At 31.8% G+C, this 27,993-nt stretch overlaps 1 protein-coding gene across 2 annotated transcripts; it reads left to right on the top strand.

The window, feature by feature from the left end:
* Positions 1–13: 13 nt before the first annotated feature.
* Positions 14–27,678, top strand: LOC127704820 (gastrotropin-like). Of its 2 annotated transcripts, XM_052209045.1 has the most exons (5): positions 14–102; positions 21,097–21,194; positions 21,986–22,161; positions 26,102–26,218; positions 27,499–27,678. In XM_052209045.1, the coding sequence occupies exons 2-5, from the start codon at positions 21,119–21,121 to the stop codon at positions 27,553–27,555; spliced, it is 426 nt and encodes a 141-aa protein (XP_052065005.1). In that variant the 5' UTR covers positions 14–102; positions 21,097–21,118; the 3' UTR covers positions 27,556–27,678. The 2 variants fall into 2 exon arrangements, with proteins under 2 accessions (XP_052065005.1, XP_052065004.1); XM_052209044.1 differs by lacking the exon at positions 14–102 and having other exon boundaries at positions 20,994–21,194.
* Positions 27,679–27,993: the final 315 nt, after the last annotated feature.

The raw sequence follows: 27,993 nt of genomic DNA, 5'->3' as shown, positions 1-27,993 counted from the left end.
CACAAACTTTATTATGCTAAACTTGATATGCAGCTGTATGTGTATGACTCATGTCCTTGGAAAGATTAAAATGTGTACCTTCATGTCCTTGAAGAGATTATGGTAAGTATATGTACACATGTACCTTATATGAGAAGCTACGTTAAAGATTGGATGAAGTTAAGTTTAAGTTAAAATATGGACGTATGACTTAAAAGAGAGATTCACACATTATGTATTAACATAACTAATGCACATACCCATTCAATTAAGTAAGAATTTCAGATTTAAATTTAAAGAGAAAACAAAAAAACTCGAGAAGATTTAAACAACAAATACAAGAATTCACCAAGTACAAAGGACTATGACATGTACAATCCTCCACTAACATCGAATTAGTGATTTTCTTCAGGGAAAAAGCACAAATGTCTATATAGACATAAAGGCACCAAAACTAAATAAATATTAGCGTGCTCAAGACCGAATCAAGCACTTTACGTAATAATGGAGAATTTAATTATTCTATCCGATACCAAACTTGATAATATGCTTGATTCATGTATGATACTTGATAATAAGCTTGATTCATGTATGATACTTGATAATATGCTTGATTCATGCATGATACTTGATAACATGCTTGATTCATGTGTGATACTTGATAATATGCTTGATTCATGCATGATACTTGATAACATGCTTGATTCATGTGTGATACTTGATAATATGCTTGATTCATGTATGATACTTGATATTTGTACATACTGATCATATAATGTCTTGGTTGGTTACTTTCAGTGGCTTAATGAATAACGATTAAAGGTCAAACTGAAAGCTACTGTAATACAAACATAGTTAGTTTGCTCACAAACGACAAAGTACGGACCAACATGTTGTAAAATGCTTTTGGAATTTAAAGGTCAATATTGGGGATATCGTTGAAAACACAAAGTCGAAAACGCGAAGTCGAAAGCGCGAAAGCTAGAAGTGAAACAATTTCGCGTTTTTGCATTTTCGACTTCGAGTTTTCGCGTTATAGACTTCGCAATTTCGACCTTTAGAATATGAAAGGCAAACAAGCGAAAACACAAAATGGGCTTAACCGGCCACCATACATAAAGTTAAAAAAAATCGACTTGTAATTTACAAATGGTGATCAAATATTGCCTCTGGAGTGTTTTTTTATCCGAACGGAGCCAAAAAGGATCGTCTATAGAACTTGCGATCTAACACTTCCTCGCATCATTCCTGCACAATTTCTTAAAATTAAATTGGTGAATCAATAGAACATTTTGAAAAGTTTACCAAAGCCACGCGATTGAAGCCAAATGGTTATAATGTCTCATAAAGAGAAAAGACCCAGGTGAGTTGATATAGTATTTACAATTGAAATAAAGGTTAAAAAGGACAGACACCACCATTGTGAAAAATGAAAAAGTCAAAAGTCAAATACTAGCATCAAAACACTGCACAGAACAAAATAGATCGGGCAAGAGGTACACCGTGATGTCTTAGGTCACCGTTACGGAATATCTGTGTCACAAATGACAACAAATATTTTCCGTTAGTCGCTCCCACAATCTGGTCTTCCTTTCTTTTCTCTATTATTTAAAAAAAAAACATTTTTTTTACAGACATCTTTGTCCGGTCGACCGTTTTCCTACATTTAGCCTTTCTTTTCCATGATGCCTGTCTTTGAATACATTTTTGTTAATCAAAGCTTATTCTTCTAGATTACAATTATAACATGTTCTGGTAAATATGTTTAAGTTGTCATCTTACGGATCAATATCGGTCAAATACTTATTCCTCCCAACCATCCAACCCTCGTCATAAAGTCACATTCAGTATATCAGACAATATTAGAAATAAGAACTGTAACGTAACAACTATATTTGTTATCTTATAGTGTAAGCTGTTTGAATCTGTATGCTATAACTGAGGACAATTGGATACTTTTGAAAGGAATTTTTCTGCTTTTAATTTTAATTTAATTTATGGGTTCAGGCAGTGTTTTGTTTAACTACATACTCCAACTCTCTCAATTTAAATCATGTTTTCTATCGTTGCATTCCTAAGAAAAGATTGGTCACTGCACAAAACATATAAACATATTTGTACTTGAATGATCGCTAAGGTATACTAATACAAGTATAAAACAATATCTCTTTGATATCATTATTCTTGATTTTAATTTAATAGATGTCAATAAACCATGCAGGAGATCTTTGATTAAAGGTATCGTTGCCAAGATATATTCTGTAGTAGCATTTTTTATATCACACATATAGACAAAAAACTGTCTGTAGGAAAATGTGTACTCAATTACAGGCTTCTTACTTGGGACAGGCACATAAAGAGTATAGCGGGTTACACATGTTTGTGAGTGCTCATTCCTCCCTTTACCTGGGACAATGGTGTAATTGCACAACTTACTAATACTAAAACTAAAAATCCACCGGAAATGGCTTGACTCATCAGTTTGGCACAAACCACAAAAACGACTAACATAAAGATAAAAGACACAAATAGTTGATCTAAGAATACTCGCAGTTAAGCTAGTTCTTGTATTTTTATGATAAAAAAATGAAACACTGTAGAACGTTACGTTTTTCTAACATTGCTTTATGTAAAAACTGAACCACTTTTGGTCAGTAAAATTAATGAAGCTTATTCTTTGTCCTCTATTTGAGAAGACTATAATATACTAATAATTACATAATGCCTTACTTTATTACGAAGATCTCAAACGGGTGAATAACGTTTAGCTTTCCCAGTTGAAATTGAAACGTATAAACATGATACCAATACTACAATGTGCGCAAGGTATATGAAATAAATATTTTGGTTAAACGACTCGCAGAGTCCATTAGTCAGCTTTTATCATCACAAATCTTACTAATTAACTATCAATATGATACATGTTCCCTAGTGTGTGAGTGATAAGTAGGGCCGAACTCCGAAACAGTGATGACATAATGCTACGCTTCTGTAGAAAAAAGGGAAGTATGACCCGAACGATAACGCTGTATGGAGTTTGACGTAGGTCGTCAATATCGCAACACCTCTACGACTTTTACCCTGTCACTTTGATGACAGTTGTTGTCTATACCTTTATAAAATAAGGAGATGTGGTATAAATGGCAATGCGACAAGTAAGAAACCAAACGATCAAGGAACAGAGATGTGTGAAATTCTAAAATAGTCGTAGAGATGTTGCCAATTTGTCTTCAACGTATAAGTTGTGACTGACCCCTTGGTATCTTCCGCCTCTTAAGACTCAGAGTTTAAATAACATCTATATACTGAATATTAGCATGCAATGTAGCTAGGTAGGTACCAGTAGAGAATCAGTAGTAACATTTGTTTGGTATCTTCCTCCTCTCTTTCACATATTAAAAAAACAAAAACAAAAATCAACAACGAACTGATGTAGCAATTAAATCATGATCCAGAAGTAAATGAAGTATGAAAAGAGAGGCGAAAGATACCAAATGGACTTTCAAGCTCATAAGTCGAAAATAAACTGACAACGTATGCCATGGCTAAAAAAGAAAAAGACAAATAAATAAACAACAATACACAAAACAACATAGAAAACCAAAGACTATAAGCAACATAGACCCAACCAAAAACTGGGGTGATCTCAGGTGCTCCGGAAGGGTAAGCAGATCCTGCTCCACATGTGAATGGAAAGCACTGATTACTGTGTGGACTATGTCGTCGGAGTAGCAGTGATACTAGCAATATAAAATGACGAGAACAATTTCAGGTTTTGATTATAATTATTGAATATGCTAGTAATAGATAAAACACTCAACATCAACAGTCTGCAATGGGTCGATCATGCAATCAGTTCTCCTCACATTCGAATCTATAAAAAAGATGAATGTAAAAAATATACACTTATCTAATAGCTACCCAGCAAACACGTAACGTTTGTATAACGTTATGTTTACGTCAGATTTACGTTATGTTAAGATATAACGTTAAATTAACATTATTAAAACGTTCTAACTAAACGTTACCTAGAAACCAATTGGTAACGTTATTTTGTTTTGTTTATATAACGTTAAATTAACATTATAATCCTAACGTCTAATTTGTAATGTTGTACTCACGTTCAAGTAATGTTAAAATATCAACGTTATTTAAAAAACCAAAATAGTACGTAAAATTATTACCACAGTAAAACGTCTGAATAACATTTTTCGAGTACATTAATTTGTAACATTTACATAACGTTCTTATAACATAACTTGAGAAACGTTCAATTACTGACCTTGTTATAACGTAATATTGTAACGTTAATTGAACGTTGTTTTAACATTAAAAAAGTCGTTCTTCATCATACCAACAATTCAACATGTGAAATTTCTTAAAAACTGAGCCTAGAAGGCAGGGTAAATGTACAATAAAATATAATGTTAAATCTATGTTAGTTAAACATGATCAATATATCAACCCTTTTTATCATTTTGATTATATTGATTTGTCATTTTTTTACAAGCATAATGCAAATGCTTTTCTCTTAACGTTCTTTAAACACGTTGTTCTTACGTAAATATGACGTTAATTGTCGACGTTATTTTTAAAACCCTAAACCTAAGTTAATTTAAACGTCATTACAATGTTTGAACAACGTTTTTGAATACGTCAATCTTCAACATTTACATAACGTTCTAATAACATAACATGAGAAACGTTCAATTACTGACCTTGTTCTAACGTAATATTGTAACGTTTATTGAACGTTGTTTTAACATTAAAAAAAGTCGTTCTTCCTCATACCAACAATTAAACATGTGAAATTTCTTAAAAACTGAGCCTAGGAGGCAGGGTAAATGTACTTTAAAATATAATGTTAAATCTATGTTTTTCAAACATTATCAACATATTAACCCTTTAAATTATTTTGATTATATTTAGTTATTTTACTAGCATAATGCAAACGTTATTCCCATAACGTTTTTGAATGCGTTGTTCTTACGTAAATATTAGGTTAAATGTCGACATTACTTCTAAAACCCTAATACAACGTTAATCTAAACGTCATTACAATGTTTAAACAACGTTTTTGAATACGTCAATCTTCAACATTTACATAACGTTCTTATAACATAACATGAGAAACGTTCAATTATTGACCTTGTTATAACGTAATATTGTAACGTTAATTGAACGTTGTTTTAACATTAAAAAAGTCGTTCTTCGTCATACCAACAATTCAACATGTGAAATTTCTTAAAAACTGAGCCAATAAGGAGGCGATGGAAAATGTACTTTAAAATATAATTTCAACCCAATCTTATGAATAAATATGACTAACATATTAACCCTTTAAATTATTTAATATTATGATTATTTTTATTTATTAATTTTACAAGCATAATCAAAATGTTATTCTCATAACGTTCTTTAAAATACGTTGTTCTTACGTTAATATGAGGTTACTTCTAAAACCCTAAATCTACGTTGATTTAAACGTCATTACAATGTAAAAGTAATGTTTTTTCAATACGTCAAGCTTCAACATTTACATAACGTTCTTATAACATAACCTACAGGGGCGGATCCAGCCATTTTCAAAAGGGGGGGGGGGTTCCCAACCCAGGATAAAGGGGGGGTTCCAACTATATGTCCCCATTCAAATGCATTGATCGTCAAAAAAAAGGGGGGTTCCAACTATATGTCCCCATTCAAATGCATTGATCGTCAAAAAAAGGAGGGGGGTTCCATTATAAAAAATATATTATATGTCTCTGATGGAACGTTGTTTTAACATTTAAAAAAGTAGTTTTTCTTCATATCGACAATATAACGAGCAATATAAAAAGGAAAGTTAAGTTGAACTTCTGTAACACGAGCTAAGTCGAAGGGGAAACATAAACGTACTTTGAAAATATAATTTTTTAAATTTAATGTTTAAACTGTGATATAGTCACGTGGGTAAAGACGGATTTTACGCGGTTTTTAGTTTCGAACTATAAATTCTAAACTTATTTTCAACAACTAATAACGATATGTTTAAATAAAAGCAAATAGCGTTTATATATCTATAAAAAAATAAAAAAATTTGTTAGTTTTTGAAAAAAAATATTTTAGAACTTATAGCTTTGCTTTCTTTCAATATTTCCCGCTCTTAGAACTATCTTCTGCCGACATCTCACACGACTCACTATAAATTATAATACAGCCTCAGCATATCAAATAACACACCAAGGTAAGCAGGAAGACGGATGTATATGTGTGTGTGTGTGTTTTAATTAACCACTTTTGGTAAGGAAGTGCTTTTTCCGTATCCACGAAAACTTTTTTGCAAATTTCTGACGTCAGATTTTCAGGGGGACGGAAGGGGGTTCTACAATTTACAAACAATTTCATACAGATCCAGTTCCTGTGCCATACATAATTTTTCATAAGGAAATAATGGCCTTCGGTTCTTTTAACTTGGGGTGGTCCCAACCCTAGTGAAGTAGTCCAAATAATTATGATGTACGTCTTGAAAGGCTATTTTAATTTTTTGCTGTGAGCCGTCCCCGTCACAGCAAAAAATGTTAAATAGCCTTTCAAGACATCATAATTATTTGGACTAGACTAGTGAAGATGATAATGATGCCTGTGGCAGAGTTCTCAAAAAGTGGTAGTCCGAAGGCTTTGACCAACAAAATTATTCAAGAACCAACACAATTTTTGTATTTTGCAATAGAAATAATACTATTAATAGTGAGGACCATCAGATTTTAATTCTTCAAGGACCATCAGGGAAAAAAAGATTTCAAGAACTCTGCTGCGGAGGGTATTTTATATTTTAATTTGATATTTAATATTCCCCAAGTCATTCACAGAAATTAAATTTAAGCCTAAGGCATCAGATCAAAAATTAAAAGAATTCCAAGAAGTCACAACTTGAACTGACACAAAACTGACAAAAGTAAACTCACCCAATTAATTTAGAGTTCTTGAAAAGAGTCAGTCCAAATCAATCAAATATAAATTGGAAATTTAATACTGATATTTCAAACTTTCAGTCAAAACCTCCCACAACCAGACATGAATTAATATATGTATACATTTATGTGCCCACAACACAAGAATCCAGTACCTTCATTAACTTGAGGAACTTTAGCAGTAGGGTCAGGTATAGCTCGGTAAGGGTTAGGATTAAAGTTCTTAAGAAATATGGCCATGTGTACACCAGAATTTCTGAAAATATCTGTATATATATATGTTAAAAAATAATGAGATGCAGATTGATCTACTCTGCTAAATTTGGGTCTGCAGTATTAAGAAAAACGTGTACACTAAAAACAAATAATTATGTTTGTAATTGTATCAAATTTACAGTGAACAAAAAAAGATTTAACTGTTATTAAATAAAGTATTCAAGTAAAAGTAAAAATTTATTATTTATATATAAGTTTTTGGAAATTTGAAAACTGTCTTTATCAAAAATTCTAATTATATGCAAGCAATGGACTATTGTACACATTGCTTGCTTTGCAAAGTTATTAGCTATATATAATTAAAATTGCATTGTATTAGAGTACATAGTTCCATCATTATTTTGTTGTACATTTTCTGGCTGCAAATTATGTAAATGGTTAACTATTTTAAGTTGAAACAATGTATATAAAATTTTCAACACAAATGTTAAAATGGTTGTATTCTGTCAGTCAAGGAATAATCCTTATATATTTTTTTCAAGTAGATTTTACTTGTATATGCATGTTAATTAAGTAAGCTTTAAATAATCTCTTTTTATGCTGAGAACTACAAAAATTTTCTTACAACAAATACATGTAATTTTTTAAGTAGCACCATTTTGATTGATATCTTTTTCTTTAGGCATCTGCTAAAGAAATATAGGGTGATATCATAGAGTGTAATTTGTCCCCTTTTTTATAGACCCTTGACTGAAAGTGATATGATTTTCCTGAAATAACATAAATTTCACAGAGTGCAACCATTTATACATAATACTTCATTTAGTACTTTTATTAGCTTTTGTTTGTTAGCTCAACCAAGGATCTGTATAGTGAGACAAATCCTTGACTCCACTAGGTAAATTAAAAAGGTCATGTGATCATATGCCATCACTTGGCATCCTTTGTGATTAAAAAAAAATCTCCTTTGATTTTAACTAAACTTGGACTGAATGATCCTCAGGGTACCTAGTATAAATTATTGTTTTTTATTCCTGTCAGTCAGCAAGTATGCCCACTATGGGTAAAAATAGAACATAAGGGTCAAATGCTTATAGGGTGTTCGCTGATCTTGTTTATGACTTTTTGTCAGATATTCAGAATTCCTCTGGTTTTATCCATGTAGTGCCATTACAATTTTGGGTGCTTACCCCTAATTTTCTATTCATAATTTTATTACATAGACATAAAGTTTAAAAAGCCATTTTTGTAAGTCTTATTTTTTTCAAAGTTTTTACAATTGTTGAAAGAAAAAAGGTGCCAATGTTAAATATAAAAAAAACAGTTCAATTTGTGGTCTGCGTTAGTTAGGTCAATTTTGTTCAAAAACAAATTCAACAATTGGGAAGGAAAAAAAACAATACATTTAAGCTCAATGTTAAATTGCTGGATAAAAACAATTTAGCACAGTGTAGGAATATTGTACAATATTGTATATGTACATGATGTATATAACAGTCTTTAAAAAATCTTGTTATTCAGAAACAGAACAGCTGATCGTCTTTTGTCTTGAAAAGCATTACAGACAGAGCAAAAGTATCTAAATGTCAAAATCTACTCACTGTCTTACGTACTTCCTCTTATCAACAAAATTATCAGATGTCTGATTTATGTTGAGTCAACTTTCTTCGCACTTTTCTTTTCACAAGTACAATTGAACAGAATGACTTTATAATTGGTCAACAAATTAACAGTGAATGAGTGATCATGGTGATGAGTACTACTTTTTAGAATGATTTTAAATGTTGTTAGTAGCCTAACAATGATGAGATAAAAGGTGTATGCATGTGCCTTTTGGATCTAGTAGACACCTTCTTCCTGTTTTCCGATACTTTGAATTATGAGTGGGTGTATGCTTCGCTTGAAAATATATTAATATTATTATAGATAGAGATTAACTGTAAACAGCAATAATGTTCAGTAAAGTAAGATCTACAAATAAGTACAGATGACCAAAATTGTCAATTGACCCCTTAAGGAGTTATTGCCCTTTATAGTAAATTTTTAACAATTTTTCGTAAATTTTTGTAATCTTTTACAAAAATCTTCTTCTCTGAAACTACTGGGCCAAATTTAACCAAACTTTGCCACAATCATCATTAGGGTATCTAGTTTAAAAATTTGTTCGATGACCCCGCCCGTCAACCAAGATGGCCGACATGGCTAAAAATAGAACATAGGGGTAAAATGCAGTTTTTGGCTTATATCTCTGAAACTAAAGCATTTAGAGCAAATCTGACATGGGGGTAAAAATATTAATCAGGTTAAGATCTATCTTCCCTCAAATTTTCAGACGAATCAGACAACCCGTTGTTGGGTTGCTGCCCCTGAATTGGTAATTTTAGGAAATTTTGCAGTTTTTGGTTATTATCTTGAATATTATTATAGATAGAGATAAACTGTAAACATCAATAATGTTCAGCAAAGTAAGATCTACAAATAAGTCAACATGACCAAAATTGTCAATTGACCCCTTAAGGAGTTATTGCCCTTAATTTATAGTCAATTTTTAACAATTTTTCGTAAATTTTTGTAATCTTTTACAAAAATCTTCTCCACTTAATCTACTGGGCCAAATAGAATTAAACTTAGCCTCAATTTTTAATAGGGTATCTTGATTGAAAACCACAATTTTTAATAGGGTATCTTGATTGAAAAGTGTATCTGATGACCCTGCCGTCCAACCAACATGGCTGCCATGGCTAAAAATAGAACATAGGGGTTTACTATAGAAGTCAATGATTGTAAAAAAACAATTTCAATTGGTCACAACTTGAAAACTAATTTAAATAATGATAAGGGGTCTTCAGTAACTATTGTAAGACTACAATGGGATGACTTGATTTGTTTCCATGGGAGGGTGCAATTTTTTCAGGGGCTTATAATTTCTGCTTAATATTTTCCATTTTCAGAATTATTCAGTGTTACTTTTCTATAAACCATTATTATATCGTCTCTTTCAGCATACTTATATTGGGTGAATGCCCTTCCCGACCTGGCGGGTCAGGGAGACCCCTGCCCAAATTTTGTTTGAAGGGGTGTTCCCAAAAACAAAGGCATTTCCAGCATTATACAGGCCCTGGGTGAAATAAATTTTGGAGAGGAGGGGTATTCAATTGATGTTCGTTTGGGAGACTTTCATGACAGCATCCTTTTGCAATGATATCTCGTTTTAAGGAAATTTTGCAGTTTTTGTCTTGCATATCATTATAGATTGAGATATACTGTAAACAGCAAAAATATCAAGCAAAGAAAGGTCCACAAATAAGTCAACATGACCAAAATCGTCAATTGACATCTTATTGGAGTTATTGTCCTTTAAAGTCATTTTTTGCAATTTTTTGGTAATTTTTGTAAACTTTTTAAAAAATCTTCTGCTTTTGATTGAACTACTGGGCCAAATTAAACCAAACTTGGCTTCAATCATTATTATGGTATCTAATACTATTTATTATGATTTTAACCTTATTTTACATGATTTCCCAAACCACAGTAGATACAGATGAGCGCGACAGGCTCTTGAGAGCCTCTATAGTTACCATTGTGACTGACCAGATAAAAAAAACACATGCTACTAATAATCTTTGTTGCTAATTATGCATTAAAAAAAAATCATTATAATCAGATCTATTATTTTGTTGTTATTTAACCCGTTTAGGTAAGGGCGTTACAGAAAATTAAATGCAGAAAAGTGGTGGTGGGAGTTGGCATGGGAGGGTTATTATTAAGACCCCATTCACCTATGATATAAAATTTTCATTTTACTTATAATTAAAAGGAAAATACAACCACACACAATTATTTGATTTGAGTGAATCCCATGCCCCAAACCACAATCAATTTTGGAACAGTACCAAGAGATTGTGTTCACTGCATATATATATTTGACTGTTATATTTAAAATCCACAATAAATTAGATTTTCCCATGGATAACATTGCAGTTAGGGCTGTTCCATTTAAACATACTTTGTACACACAAAAGGCACTTTGAGGTTGGGGTACCATCTTAAGAGACAATTTTAGAATTTCACCTACAATTTCACTGTACAAAAACACCCACCTGTAGATGATATTTTGTAGTGCATTCACATTAAAAAAGTTGACATAAAAATAAAGAATTCAGAAATGTTTGCTGCTGCTGAATTATAATGGAAAAATGTGTCTCTGCATGACATTATGAGCTTGCATGTTAAAACTATCTATAAGAAAGATGTTTGTAACAAAACCTAAAACAGAGTATTCATTTTTAATAGATAAAAAAACAGATCCTGTTTCCGCATTTTGCCTACAAGTTGGATTTCTATTTTCTTCTACATGTATTCTATTTTATGTTTAAATGAACCTTTTCAAAATGAGATTTGCCATACTATATTACAAATGTAGACATTTTTTATTGCTTGCAGTAAGTGTCATCAGAACAGAAAGTAGAGAGGAGTTATTTAAGATACTTGAAGGCAAAGTGTTTGTCCAAGACCTAATATTCAATTTAAACAATTTATTTTTATTCATAAAGTTAACTGCTTTTATATTAAAATAAGAAGATGTGGTATGATTGTCAATGAGACAACTCTCCACCAGAGACCAAATGACATAGAAGTTTACAACTAAAGGTCACTGTATGACCTTCAACAATGAGCAAAACCCATACCGCATAGTCAGCCCCGAAATGACAAAATGTTAAACAATTCAAACGCGAAAACTAACGGCTTGATTTAAGTACAACACAATGAATGAAAAACAAATATGATATACAGCAACAAACAACAACCACTAAATTACTTCTGACTTGGGACAGGCACATAGAGAATGTGACGGGGTTAAACTAAGTTTGTTGTCGCCAAACCCTCCCCCTTACCTGGGACAGTGGTGTTATAGTACAACATAAGAACAAACTATAAAAATCAGTTGAAAAGGGCTTAACTCATCAGCTAGTTCAAAACCAATAATAACTAATAAAACAATCATGCCTACTACATGTTTAAAGTTGGTTCGTTTAATTAAATCAATAAACTTACATTTATTTTCATTATGTATAAAATTCATTTTAAAATTTGCATTACTATTGCCTTTATTTATTTTTTATTGTGTTTTTTAGAAACCAGCTTCAAGAAGAAGAGAGGATATATCAGACTCTGAGTGACTCTTTAAATGACTCTTTAATGATACAAATTATATAAATGATAAATAATATATGATAATGTATAATATATATACATAATATATGATCAAATTAAATATGAAAACACATCTTTATGCATTTGTTTGGAGTATTCTATTATCTGAAGCTCAAGTTTTTCAACCAACAGTAATGTCAAAATGATCTAACTTTTCGATGGAAATACTAGTAAGGAAGAGCTGAGAGGCAGGGTAAAAAAAGAAGAGTGCATTTAATTGTATTGGAATACCATTTAAGTAAATCTTTAGATTAAAAGATGACCCTTTAATTTTAAGTGTGCCTTAAGCACTGTCGGCTATTTTTCGACTATTCTAGTTTAACTATCCCATAGGTATCTCCCGCCTCTCTTTTAGACGTGAGGTATACATCAATGCAACAGCAACTAGATGAACAAAAGTAGTCAAATTATATTTAGATGGGAACATAATATAGCATATAGTCTTCAACAACATAGATGTCTATTCACTAAACTAGTTGTGAATGAATAAAACAGAAACAGACATCTGCCATATCCATCTATACAGAATTTCAGGAATAACATAAAACATTAAGATTTCACAAGACAGGAATTGATTTATGGTAAACGCAAGTAAATGATTTTTTTTTTTTTTTAAACATTTCACTAATGTGGGTCTTCAGTAAATGAATAACGTTATCAGAAGTGTTACTCTAACGTTAATATTACGTAAATAAATAATGTTGTAAAAAATATAATTCTAACGTTAGTCTTCTGTAAATAAATAACGTTATCAGAAATGTAACTTTAACGTTAGTTTTGAGTAAAAACAAACATTGTTAAAAAAACATTACCACCACGTTAGTCTTCTGTAAAAAAACAACGTTGTAAGAAATACTAATCAAACGTTAGTCTTCCATAAATTAATAACGTTATAAAAAGATGTATCTTTAATGTTAGTTTTACATAAAAAATAAACGTTCTCAAAAACGTAACCACCACGTTAGTCTTCTGTAAAAAAATTACATTCTAAGAAATGTTACTTTAACGTTGGATTTACGTTAATAAACAACGTTAGCAGATATGTTACTATAACGTTTGATTTATGTTTCTTGTAATGTTACTTTTAACGTTACTTCCACGTTGATCGGAGTCTACAAAATGACGTAAAATAAACGTCTCTCAGTAACGTAAATATAACATAAAGTTTACGTTATACCAACGTTATACTAACGTTATTTTGTTTGCTGGGTAATCATGTTTTTAAAACATGATATTATTAGAATAGCATATGTTGAATACTTTTAATTCATCAAGTCATTTGTGACTCAGATACGCGTATATCATGTATAACTATGTTTATACTCCTATATTGATACATGTGTGTATCAATATTTACCATGATATCATGTAGGATAAATTGACTACGCTTTAACTGCTGTAGATATTCTCAAGAAGTGAATAATGTCTAAATTTCTTGGAAAATGGAAAGGAGATGGAAGTTCATTTATAAATTTTGAGGCATTTGCCAAGGCGTCAGGTAAATTTTTATTACTATTCACTGGACTATTTGACTATTTTTAGAATGCATATTATCATGTATATTTATACATTTCCAACGTGATTACTATTCAAATAAAGATGTACACATGTTAATATTATGAAACTATCCTCAGAAATAAAGCGAAATAACTTTTTTGTGGTAAAAGTATTTTCTGATTCGTACAAATTATTACATTTTCTGCTAGGCTTTTTTGTAAGTGTAAGCTCGAATATATAATTTAGTATTGTTGATACAAATGTATTTTCACTAAGATGTCGTTAAATGAAATTTGATTCCCTGCATTTATCATGCTTTTAAATAACATATATGGTCAAATCGCTGAAAGACCCCCTTCTAAATTATTAACTATCATTCTGCATTTACAATAATATCTTGGTGTAAACTATGAATACACTCATTCGGTCTAACGCCCTCAATGGGTATCTAATACATATAAACTAATGATTACAGTGCACAAAAACACGTGTGTAAGTATTTATTTTCATGATGCCTTGAGGCCATTTATAATATATAAGTTTGTAGAGCATACCACAAAAATTGTTCGAGGGCATCTCAAAACCAAACGGACTTGAACAGAAGATTTACTACTACCCCAGATGGAGTGGGCAGCTTTTCTTTTCGCATGCTTACAGATTTAAAGAAAAAACCCACGATGTTTGATGTTAATAATACATGAAAGGCAGCGGGATAGCTTTTGTTTTCGCATGCTTACATACTAAAAATCTCATTCGAATCATTATGATACAAGAAGAATTATACCAGAAGGAAGTGTCAGACTATTGGGTGGATTTTGCTGAATATACTAAATAACTCAATTAATTGAATAACACAGTAAAAGAAAAAAAAATTTACTTTTTAAAACAGAATTCTGCTTGTAACCATACCTTTTTGAACTTAAAGCGGGGAAATATAGTCTCTTGTGGAGAGTTGTCTCATTGGCAATTATACCACATCTTCTTATTTTTATATGTAAGCTGAGCGTGTGTAAAATTGTCTTGGGGATGGTTATCACTATTTATATGAATCTAAAAATAGTGTAGTTGATGGGAATTTGGTGTGATTTATGGGAAAAGTTTATACCTCCATGCTATATGATATATCCAAAAGTGAAAAAGGTGCTTAGTATACTTAAATTCGGTAGCGAACATTTGTTACAAGGTTTTCAATTTTTTTCCAAAAGGTAGAAAATGTTAATGTATGTTAAAAAATGTAATAGCTAATATTTTTCTACAAAAATTACAAGATCTTCAATAATAGAACAACGTAATAAACTTTTCGTCCTACATAATTGTCATCTCCTTACTCCATTTACAGGCCTTCCTGACGAAGTATACGAAAAGCTAAAACAAGGCACGTATTCTTTAGAATTCAGTAGGAATGGAGATACTTGGTCGTATGAGGTTGTGTCGTCTATTTTACCGACCAAGACATACACTTTTCAGCCGGGAAAAGAAGTTAACACTACAGATCTGTTTGGAAAGGCCTCAAAGGTCAGTTATGATATACTTCTCCCAACGAGATGGTTACACTACAATATGTGTACTTTAAAAAATCAAAAGACGATCGCATATCGAGAATCAAAAGTCTGAAAACATCTCATGTCAATGATGATCATCAACGACCTACAATTAAAAGCCGCAACCAAAGCATTACTCTGTCGTTATGCTTGTATTAGAAGTAATCGAACAAATTGATGTCTGTATTGCACTTGTATGTCTTCAGGTCCATGAAAACGATTAAAACTGATCAAGTGATTTGGTATTTATGACGATGATGATAATAATGATTAGGTATTGGTGTTTAACAGCCAGTTGCACATATTTAATGCATATCAGGCGAGAACATATTTAATGTGACATAAATATAAACCCCGCTTAGTACTCACAGGCACTTGTCTCAGAATTTTTTTTCCCTATATACCTTAATATAATTATATTAAGGTATATAGGGTTTTTTTTTCTGAGACAAGTGCCTGTGTTAGTACTACACCGCAACGCTGAATATCTGAGCTGAAGTTTGAACGTGTTAGTTCACAAATTAACATCACGAGAGAAGACATGACACCCAACACAGATAAATTTTCTGATGAATTCTAGGGGAGGGGTAATTTTTTGGCTGCAAACCAATTACGTTTTATACTTCTTTCTGAAATAGAAACAAAAAGAAACGGTGATACATATTTTTGCCTGTAAGTTCATTAAAGCGATTTATCTATAAAAATTTTAAAAAAAACACAGATGAGGTAATAATGTCTAAAGATGAGTTTTAGTTTTAATGGCCAAGGAACTATAATTGTTCCCATTACAATTTTAATGGACAGAATTTTGAAAAAATATTTCTGGAATAAATAACGTCATATATGATATATCGGGTGCCACACTCGGAGCATGAACTGCATACCCTTCATGAGCATCGGAGATCACCCCCGGGTTTTGGTGGGGTTCGAATTGCTCATTTTTATACGACCGCAAAAAATTTTTACGGTCGTATATTGGTATGACGTTGGCGTCGTCGTCGTCGTCGTCGTTGTCGTTGTCGTTGTCGTCGTCGTCCGGCGTCGTCCTGCGTCGTCCGAAGACACATTGGTTTTCGCACCCTAACTTTAGTTTAAGTGAATGGATCTCTATGAAATTTTACCATAAGGTTCAATACCACAAAAGGAAGGTTGGGATTGATTTTGGGGGTTATGGCACCAACAGTTAAGGAAATAGGGGCCAAAAAGGGGCCAAAAATAAGCATTATTGTAACTTCCAGACATAACTTGTGTGTTAGTATATGGATCTCTTTGAAATTGTACCACAAGGTTCCATATCACACAGGGAATGCTGGGATTGATTTTGGGGGTAATTGCCTCAAAATATCAGGAATAAGGGGCCAAAAAAGGGGCAAAAAACATGCATTTTTCTAGTTTCATGACAATAACTTGTGTGCAAGTGTATGGATCTTTCTGAAATTGTACTACAAGGTTTCATATCACAAAGGGAAAGCTGGAATTGAGTTTGGGGGTAATTGCCCAAAACGTTTATGAATAAGGGGCCAAAAAGGGGCAAAAAATAAGCATTTTTGTAACTTCCAGACATAACTTGTGTGTTAGTGTATGGATCTCTCTGAAATTGTACCACAAGGTTCCATATCACACAGGGAATGCTGGGATTGATTTTGGGGGTAATTGCCTCAAAATATTAGGAATTAGGGGGCAAAAAAGGGGCAAAAAACAAGCATTTTTCTATTTTCATGATAATAACTTATGTGTAAGTGTATGGATCTTTCTGAAATTGTACTACAAGGTTCCATATTACAAAGGGAAAGCTGGAATTGAGTTTGGGGGTAATTGCCCAAAACGTTTAGGAATAAGGGGCCAAAAAGGGGCCAAAAATAAGCATTTTTCTAGTTTCCAGACAATAACTTGTGTTCAAGTGTATGGATCTCTCTGAAATTGTACTGCAAGGTACCATACCACAAAGGGAAGGCTGGCATTGAGTTTGGGGTGATGAATCATAAGGGGGTTCAAAAAATTTGGGGGGGGGGGATTTTTTTTTTCCTTTTTTTTCTTTTTTTCCTTTTTTTTTCTTTTAAAATTTTCCATTTTAAGTTGGTTATTTCTGTTTTATATTTAAAAGCAAATAATAATGATATGGTAGGAGATACACACCAAACAGGATGTGTAAATTATTATATAATAAGTATTGCGCAATAGCAAGAAATTTTCAATTGCACAGTATTGCACAATAGCAAGAAATCTTCAATTGCACAGTATTGCGCAATAGCAAGACATCTTCAATTGCACAGTATTGTGCAATAGCAAGAAATATCCAATAGCACAATATTGCGCAATAGCAAGAAATTGTCAATTGTACAGTATTGCGCAATAGCAAGAAATATTCAATTGCCAAGTATTGTGCAAAAGAAGATACTTCGTATAAATTGCTTATTTCTTGACCAATTTCAATGGGGTTTTATTCTTGAATTCTTGGGGTTCTTTAATATGCTGATTCTAACCGTGTATTAAGTTTTTGGATTTTGGGCCCGGTTTTAAATTGGTCCACATTGAGGTCCAAAGGGTCCAAAATTAAACTTTGTTTGATTTCATCAAAAATTGAATTATTGGGGTTCTTTGATATGCCGAATCTAACCGTGTATTTAGATTCTTAATTTTTGGTTCCGTTTTCAAATTGGTCTACATTAAGGTCCAAAGGGTCCAAAATTTAACTTAGTTTGATTTTAACAAAAATTGAATTCTTAGGGTTCTTTGATATGCTGAATCTAAACATGTATTTAGATTTTTGATTATGGCCCCAACTGTTCAGGGTTCGACCTCTGCGGTCGTATCAAGCTGCGCCCTGCGGAGCATTTTATTTAGTCAGTTTCTATGTTGTGTTTTGTGTACTGTTGTTTGTCTTTCTGGTCTGTTTCTTTTTTTGCCATAGCGTTGTCAGTTTATTTCCGACTTATAAGTTTGAATGTCCCTTTGGTATCTTTCGCTTCTATTTTAATTAATTGTACATGTATATTTTTTATTCTCTTTAACGAAATTGTACGAACAATCTGCGGTATATGAATTTAAGTGTCACTCCAAATTTTTATGTCAATCTGTTGCCATGAAAAACTCTTTGTTAAGTTGATCATGTACATGTATATTTTAAGTTTTCATGTATTTAATATATCAGCTACATGTACACGTAAATAATTAATTTGTATTCTCTCCATTTTCTAGTTCACTGCTGTTTTTGACTCTGACAGTAAAATGACCTTGCAAGAACAGGCTGAAATGATGGACTGGAAGAACATTACAGTTACCAGAGAGATAAAAGACGACGTCATGCTGATGGTGCGTCATTTATCTTCGAAATAATAACTGACACAACTAGATTTAAATTAATGAAAACCGCAACAGACACATATAATTTATAAAATATTATTTTAAATTTTTTAATGGGTTGTTTGGATTTGGAGTGGTGGGATATTAACTAAATAATACATTGTTCTTCAATTGTCTCATTAGTTTTTTCTTCTTCTAACTAGTTGATTCTTTACAGAATGTGATATAAACATTATAATTATTGCGTTTTCCATTATCAACATTTCAAGTTTCATAAGGGTATAGATACAATATATTGAATAACTTATATATCAGAAAGGTGCATTTTGTATTGCAGGAAGTAGAACTGGAAAACGGAGTAAAGATGTCACAAGAATTCACAAGATGCTAGCATTCGTATGCAAAGAACAAACCTGCGACTCAGACTTGATTGTTTTAAAGTTGGAGAGGGAATTTATGTGAATACACTTATATTCAGATTGAGTGACTGACAAAGAAGTACTCGTTTGCTATATGTTTTAAACTGCTAGCTATCATATTAAACGTTTTTGTCGAGGGAAATTCTTTAATTCTTAATGCTGATACAGTAACACAAACTTTAGCTATAAAACCAGGTTTAATCCAGTATTTTCTACATAGGGAAAAGCTTGTACCAAGTCAGGAATATGACAGTTGTTTTCCATTCGTTAGATATGTTTGAGGTTTTGATTTTGCCATTTTATAAAAGACTTTTCGTTTTGAATTTTTCAGAATTTTCAGAATTTTCCATTTTATAAAAGACTTTCCGTCTTGCAATTCGGTATTTTTGTTGTTTTACTTTTTAATGATTCTTTGGGATAAGCATTCTACATTAAGTTTATATGGTGGTCATCTTTACTGGAAATACATGTATAACTACGAATGAAACATGGTGTAATCACATGACATCAACCCACGAACGATCACAGAAACGAACACATATTCCTGGTAAAGCAAAATCCAATCATTACACAGTAAAATACAAAGTTGTATTTTTTTCTAACGGCATAAAGACGGGGAATTTTGACAATATTATTTGGCTATTCGCTTATACAATGTAATATCGGACATGTTATACCTGGAATATGTCAAAATCTGTTAATCGATAAACGTTTGCTTTTAAATGCGCTTCAGGACTTTTTCTGCTATTTGAACTTCTTTCAAAAGTGAAGTCAAAAGCACCAAAGAGACATTCAAACTCATAAGCCTAAATTAAACTGACAAACGCCCTGGCAAAATAAGAAAAAGACTAAAAGACAAACAATATATACCAAATACAACATAGAAAACTAAAGACAGACCGAGCAACATGAACCCCACCAAAACCGTGGATGATATGACAGGTGCTCCGGAAGGGTAGGCAGATCTTGCTCAACATGTGTCGTGTTGTTCATGTAAGAGCAAATCCGGTAATAAGCCTAATTCGGTAGGTCACATTCGAGGAAAAGAGGACGTGATTGTGGTTGCGACAATTGGAAACTATCCGTCGTCATCTGTGAAATAGATATTGCATAACGGTCAAAATATTAAAACCAATAAGCAATAACATCAAGTTTCACATGTCATCCTTTCATTTAAACTTGAGAAATACATAATGTTTGAAGAGGAAAATCAGAATATAATTATTTCTGAGTTGGATATGGTCACCATCATAAATTGGTTGACCTAAACGATGTGTCAGTGGTCTCAACTCTTGACTCTTGAAACGACTTGAAAACAACTGTCATATCCCCAACTCGATACAGGCATTAACGAAGAAAATGGTGGTTTAAACCTGGTTTTCTAGCTAGCTGAACCTCCCACTTGTATGACGGTTGTTAATACTTCCGTTATATTAGCAAAATTGTGTGAGCAACCCAAACAGACATAATTGGTTAACATGAGAATAATTGGGATTCAGCAGCCAAAATTGTGTATTAAAACATATATCACATGTATGCAACGCAACAGATAAAAGACAATGATAAAATTAAATCTAACAAAGACACCAACAAAAAAAAAGCTTTTGTAGTTGATAGTACAATAAAGTAAAACGTAATGACATATACACACTTTCCCAATCATATCGACATTAAGTAAAATATGAATACAAGGATATACAAAATGAACACCATAAACGAATTATAATAAACAACTCGAATAAAAAAAACCGCTGTAATATCTACGACCTTCTTTGTTCAACGATTGTTTTGGAACAGTACATTTTTTGTATTAAGTATCTATATTTTACACGACATGTAGTTTCAATTCACGATCATATCTATTTTTACAATTAGTGTGATAATTTTGAATCTCAAGTATATGTTTAACTTATAATCATCAACAAAACAAGCAAAACGTAAACAGGTGAAGGTCATATTATTGTATTTTGTATTTAGATCGGTTTTTTTAAACATCAACATGGCGAAATTTATCGGAAAATGGAAAGGTGAAAGCAGTGCATTTAAAAATTACGATAATTTTTCAAAAGCATCAGGTAGGCATATTTAAGTTATTTAATAACATGTAATGGAATTATACCATGCACTTAAATCATGATCTTTAACTTGATAAAGACATACACAAAGTTAACATTTTTGTTATTTTACTTTTTAATGATTCTTTGGGATAAGCATTCCACATTAAGTTTATATCGTGGTCATCTTTACTGGAAATATAACTACGAGTAAAACATGGTAAAATCACATGACATGATCACAGAAACGAACACATATTCCTGGTAAAGATAAATCAAACAAATACACAGTAAAATACAAAGTTGTATTTTTTTCTGACGGCTTCAACATTTCCGTTATTTCTTTTCTGATGCAATACTTGTAAAATATTCAAAGTATGAAACGCCAAATGCGATCGCGCAAAGTTGTTGCCAATGACTCCGAAGTTCAATCGTGGAATTGACGACAGAAGTCATCCAATCCAAAATGGTACATGCTATATTGTATGAGTTTGGTTGTTGCCGAATGTCAACCGTGGAATTGACGACAAAGTCATCCAATTCAAAATGATACATGTTACATAGCATGAGTTTGGTTAGTATAATGCGAATACTCATTCATATAGAGTTACTGGTTTAGTTTTATAATCAAACAACATGGACGGAAGTACAATCCGCGAATTAGTCCACCATACAATAAAAAAAATTATACAAGTCTACTTGAACGCTCTTTATCCATATCGGACTTTAACATTGTATATGATATCATGAATCATAAATTAAATCATGTTATTTATTGTTTGAAGATATTTATTCATTATTAATAATTACAGGTATGCCTGAAGAAATGATTGAGAAGTTAAGAAATGCTACAATTTATGTTGAATTCAAACAGGATGGTGATATTTGGACATTGGATTTCGGCAGTACTGTTGGACCAGACAAATCATATAAGTTCGAGTCAGGAGAGGAAGTTACAACAACTGATCCTTGGGGAAAAGGATTGAAGGTATACCAATTCAAGACATAGCATATAGCTTGGTATACACATTGCATTGACTACAAATCAATGTTTAAAAATCACAAAATCAAAAGAATACATAATTATTATTAAAAATACCAATTACAAATATTTAGGTAAATAAAACACACGTTAAGCAGTATACGATTTTTGTCGTCACATGTACCATGTTTTCTTTAAAACGCTGTTTTAAAGGGAAATATTAACAGTTTTGATAGGAGCCTGTAATTAAGTGGTTGTCGTTTGTTGCTGTGTAACATATTTGTTTTTCGTTCGTTATTTTGTACATAAACCTTGTGAGATTTCTCGTTTGAATTGTTTTACATTTGTATTTTCGGGGCCTTTTATAGCTGACTATGCGGTTATGGGCTTTGCTCATTGTTGTAGGCCGTACGGTGACCTATAGTTGTTAATTTCTGTGTCATTTGGTCTCTTGTGGAGAGTTGTTTCATTGGCAATCATACAACGTCTTCTTATTTTTTATATTATATGATTATTAACGACAAATGAATATTTCTGAAATGACAATATATAATATCATATTTATTAAGATAACAGTATGTCATTAATATATGTAAAGATGATTTATTTACACATATAACGATAATTCTGATCGAGTTCAATATAAAGCCTCTAAGAACCTAAAGGTGTTTAGGGTAGAATGTTTGGAAATTGTTACCTTAAAATATAAACAAGCCGCCTTAATGTTTGGAATATGTCTCGTCAATACCATATGGAATTATACCCATTTGTTCTGGATGGAGTATTCGATTGAAAAGGACATACAATTGTTAATTGAAAACACCACTTTATATTTTCGATGCGTCCAAATAGCTTTACTGGATTAGCATTCACCAGAAACGATGGAACCCAAGAATGTATAAACTTTATTCTAATATTATAGTTTATAGTATAGAAAATAAAAATTTGGAGATGTGGTATGGTTGCAAATGAAACAACTATCCACCAAAGTTCAAATACAGGCAACAGTACGCCCCTCAACAATTAGAAAAAACCCATACCGTATAGTCGGCTATAAAAGGTCCCGAAAAGAAAAATGCGAAACAACTCAATTGAAAAAACTAACGGCCTAATTTATAACAAAACAATTTACGAAAAACAAATATGACAGATATGAATAAGCGACAGCCACGGAACTACAGGCTCCTGACTATGGACCGGCGTATAAAGAATGTGGCGGGGTTAAACATGTTTTTAGTGCTCAAAATTCACTTTTATTATAGTAAGAATTAAAAGAAGGAAGTGAGGATAATCGTCAATGAGACACTAACACGACACACAAATATAAAACACATTTGGAGGTCAACATACAGTTTCCAATAAAACTTGAATGTCTACTTCATGACAAATTCTAGCAAGCTGAAGGACTATAAAAGATGTGCCATCAACGACTTATTCCTTAATCAAAAACAAAATAACAACACTAGAAACATTGTGTCATTAATATTGAGGCAGTGTTGCACGGAGTGTGCAGATTTTGTTTTCCATTTCATTTCCTTACATCTCTAGTTGGCATTGAATGGTCTTAGTCCCAAAAAAGGGGTTTTTGAATACCTACTGGTGGCATTGGCCGAATTGCTGCTGTAACACATTTAAAAGTTTCGTGTGTAGGCTAACTTGCCATAGCAAATATAAGAGATATTAAAAATAAAATTTCGTCCCTTCCTTAAATGTTCTAGATAAAACCATAAGACAGATTTGACGATACGTTACATTTTTTTATTGGTGAATCAAACATGTTATCTTGGTAGTACGTTGGTTTCCATTCTATCTTTTCGTTTTTTTCAGTATAAAACACCCTCGTTTAGTGCATCAAAATATATAATGAAGTATCTAACATGTGTTATAACATTAAGTCAAGCAATAATTTCCGGTATTTTTTTTATTGCATTTCCTTCCACTTTACAAAAATGATATATTTCTAATTACTAGTTTTGTCGGAATATTCGAATTGATGTAGCTATTTTTAATAAAATGATGAAGGATGTTCACGTATTACGAATGTTTTGTTCAAATTGGCATAAAGTGAAGTATCCATGTATCTTCTTTAGATAGCGTACAGTCTGGCTGACAATATCTTTATGATATAAATGAATAATTTAATGATTAATAAATTCCGAATGTATAGAATATTTGTATCCCTCCCTTCCTTTAGAGGACTCATCGGTCCTAACTAAAACGTCTATCTGAATATTTAACTTTGGCATTAAACTCATAGAAAAAGATATCAAAATGGCCTTTACAAGAACAATATTAAATATCAAATGAAGTCAGCATTATAATGTGGATCATCAAAAGAATATCCAATGCAAAAGCTGATTAAAATGCAAGAATTAAAGTAATTCAGTTTTCAAAGAAAATCCTTGTATTTATCCAAAACCATGATATTATCTGTGATATTAATACAGAGAAATATTTAATTGAACAATGTCTGATTATGACTGTAATTTCAGAACTCGAAATGACTGAAATTCTCGGTACTGAAAAGATGACTGATATGTTAAGTACTGAAAAATGACTGAAACTTTTTCGCAATGCAAAACGGCTGAAACTTTCAGTACTAAAAATATACTGAAATTTCTGTTCTGATAAATGACTAAAATGTCAGTACTGTAAACAATTTTTTGAAGGATAAGAAATTATATACACGGATGTTTAACATTATGGGTATGATGTATATTGCTATGAAATCGCAGTGGATACACATTGTTAGAGAATAAACGCAAGGGGATATATGTTTCTATATAAAGGTATACATAGACGTGTCGCTGGTATTAGCCACTTGTTTGACATGTCAAATTTATATACGGGGTGCAATTCCCGAAGATAATATAACATTGGGTTATAAATGGTAGAAATATATATGTAAATGGGTCATAAATATTCCTCTTCTGTTGATTATCCGTAATATCCATGTGCTGTATTTATCTTTTTTTTTGTTATTACGATTGATTCATGTAGTTAACATCTAATTAAGATATCGGTTGTGTGGCTGATAGCAGGAAAGAAATAGGTGATGAGTTTTGTATAAAATATATGTATGGGTAGGGATTTTGGAATAAATAAATATATAGATTGAGGCCGGTTTTTAAACCTCGTCCCGGACGTCTGTACCATTTTTTATCTTCTAAAACTTTCAATCAACACACAAAATGACGTAGTTTTGATTACTGCAAAAAGTAAAATAACAAAAATACCGAACTCCAAGGAAAATGCAAAACGGAAATTCCCTTATCAAATGGCATAATTAAAAGCTCAAATACTTCAAAAGAACGGAAAACAACTGTCATATTCCTGACTTGGTACAGACATGTTACTATGTAGAAAATTGTGGATCAAACCTGGTTTCATAGCTAGCTCTGCACCTTTTTCATAAGGTTCAACTAGAAATGTTCTTATGTTGACATTTCAACGACTCGTGATCATCTTAATGAAATATAGTTTTATCAGTTATGGATTATCAAACTATCGAAGCATTTTGAAACTGTAATTATGGCTAAATATTGGATATAGTTAGTAAATCGAATAGGATTAAGTCGTTGTTAAAAACTCAATAACAAGATCCTTATGTGTTCGGTAATGGTTAAAAGAAAACACATAAACATTATCCTTACGTTAAGGTAAAAGATTGAAAAAGGTTTTAAGAAGATAAAATGAATACATGTAAGATGAGTATATGAATCGTGTAAAAACTGTTCCTGAAAGCTATAAAACCAGGTTCAATCCACCATACTACGTAAGAAAATGCCTGTACCAAGTCAGGAATATGACAGTTGTTGTCCATTCGTTTGATGTGTATGTGCTTTTGCCATTTAATTGGGGACTTTCCGTTTTGAATTTTCCTCGGAGTTCAGTATTTTTGTGATTTAACTTTTTCCTACGGTTTTATTTTAATTTTACTTTCTAGTTTACATTTACAATCGATTCGGATGTAAAAATAACTCAAGTAGAACAGTCGGAGTCAATGGGTTGGAAAACCTTTACTGTCACTAAAGAAATTCAAGGAGACGATAAGTTTTTTGAGGTAAATAAATCTACATGTAGCTACTAAGCATGAAGGAACATACAAAACAAAATTATATTAAGACAAATGCAAAAACAACTTTAAAAAAATCTCAACTGTATTATATCACTCTTACCAAAATTTGATGTAAACTATCTGTGCCGAGATTTACATACAGCAGGCTAACTTTGAAATAAATACTGTCATTCTCAGAATCATTTTGCGTAACTAGGACCAAAAGGTGTCCAGCTTCCTAGTGCTTTGTGGTACCAAACAAATTTTTCTTAGCATTTTGAAAATAAGTAACCTCAAGTTTTTATAAGTGCAATGCAATGGAATATGTAAATAAAAATCACTAACCATTTTGAACAATCCTGATCGAAACACAATGAAATAAGTGGCTTGAAATGATGACTATTCCAAATGTCGGATTGTGATTAAGTACTTTAAAATGTACAAACATTTTAAATATAAAAACATAAATGAAACTTCAACAAAATTCCGTTGTTAACTTGAATAACGATACTATTGACCAATCCAGCCACATGAAATAACAGTATTCAGATGTCCTTGTAATAAATGGGCAACAAGTTTTGAATCTAAACAATAGACTAATTCATAATAAATTGATGGTATGCAACGATTATCAATTCACTGTTTACGCAAGCAACGACAAAATACCAAAAACAAATCAACGAAAAGGAAACACAAGAAAATAAAAAGTCAAAGATATATGTCAAACTAAGGCTTGTGTGTGTTTGGTCCATTTTGATGTATTTTCTTATATCAATATAAATGTAAATGAATTAAACAAAATCTAAAAAAAATGTTTTATATTCCTTCTTGAAAACACATTCAAAACTCTATGCAAAAAACGACACGCAAAAATGAAGGTATGATCGTGCTCCTGCTGCGCAACCCATCAAATACGTAATCATTTGAATGACAATGCACTGAAAAGATTATTTTGAATTAGCAATTACTATAACAATGTACTACAAAAAAGTACACATACAGTGTATTGAGTCCAAATTTGCCAGATTTGTTTAATGGAAAGAATTCAATAGTCAACAATGATTGACAATTTAAAGAAGAAAGAAGAGTAATATAGATGGTTTTTTGGAAATGCAGTTTTGAGTATATGATAAATATATGTAGGCCACAATGTCTGTGTCTACCATTCGTGTTTACCGTGACCTACATTTAGGGAATTTGTTAAGAAGTAAACTTAGACAGGCTCCTCTTTTCATTTGATCGAAAAACAAATAATTGTATGATTTCTTTATTGTCTATTTTCCTAGAGATTAGCGCTTGAAGATGGTACTGAAATGACATGCGAATTTACCAGAATTTCTTAAGACGATACAGTTATATTATGTCACCAGGGGATAAATGCAATAGATATTTTAAAGATAAAAGAATGGAAAATACTTTATGGACTATTTTAATTTCTCAACCAATGTAAATAAAATTTGAAATTCTTTTGAGTTTATCTATATACATTTCTAGACCATATCGGAGGTTGTGGTCAAGTAATTAAAAACGTGTTTGCCTGATTTGAGCCACGGAGATGTGTGGATATTTTATACTTTATCGTTGTTACTAAAGGGTCAGTATGATATCTTGTTTTGATTTGGTGTCCGTAATCTGTCGTCGCATCTCGTCTGTCGTCGTCCGATACTTTTTGCAAAAACCTATTTTTAAAATTGGACAAAGTTGCCTACTCATGCGTTCTTTCAACTGTTTCCATGTGCTATCTTCATCTCATTGTGTATACAAGCTTTCTGTGTTTTACA

This window comes from Mytilus californianus, unplaced genomic scaffold (assembly GCF_021869535.1).
Source record: "Mytilus californianus isolate M0D057914Y unplaced genomic scaffold, xbMytCali1.0.p SCAF_6, whole genome shotgun sequence".
NCBI lineage: Eukaryota > Metazoa > Mollusca > Bivalvia > Mytilida > Mytilidae > Mytilus > Mytilus californianus.
Note: the sequence above shows the minus strand (reverse complement) of the source record. Positions and strands in the feature narration are given on the sequence as shown.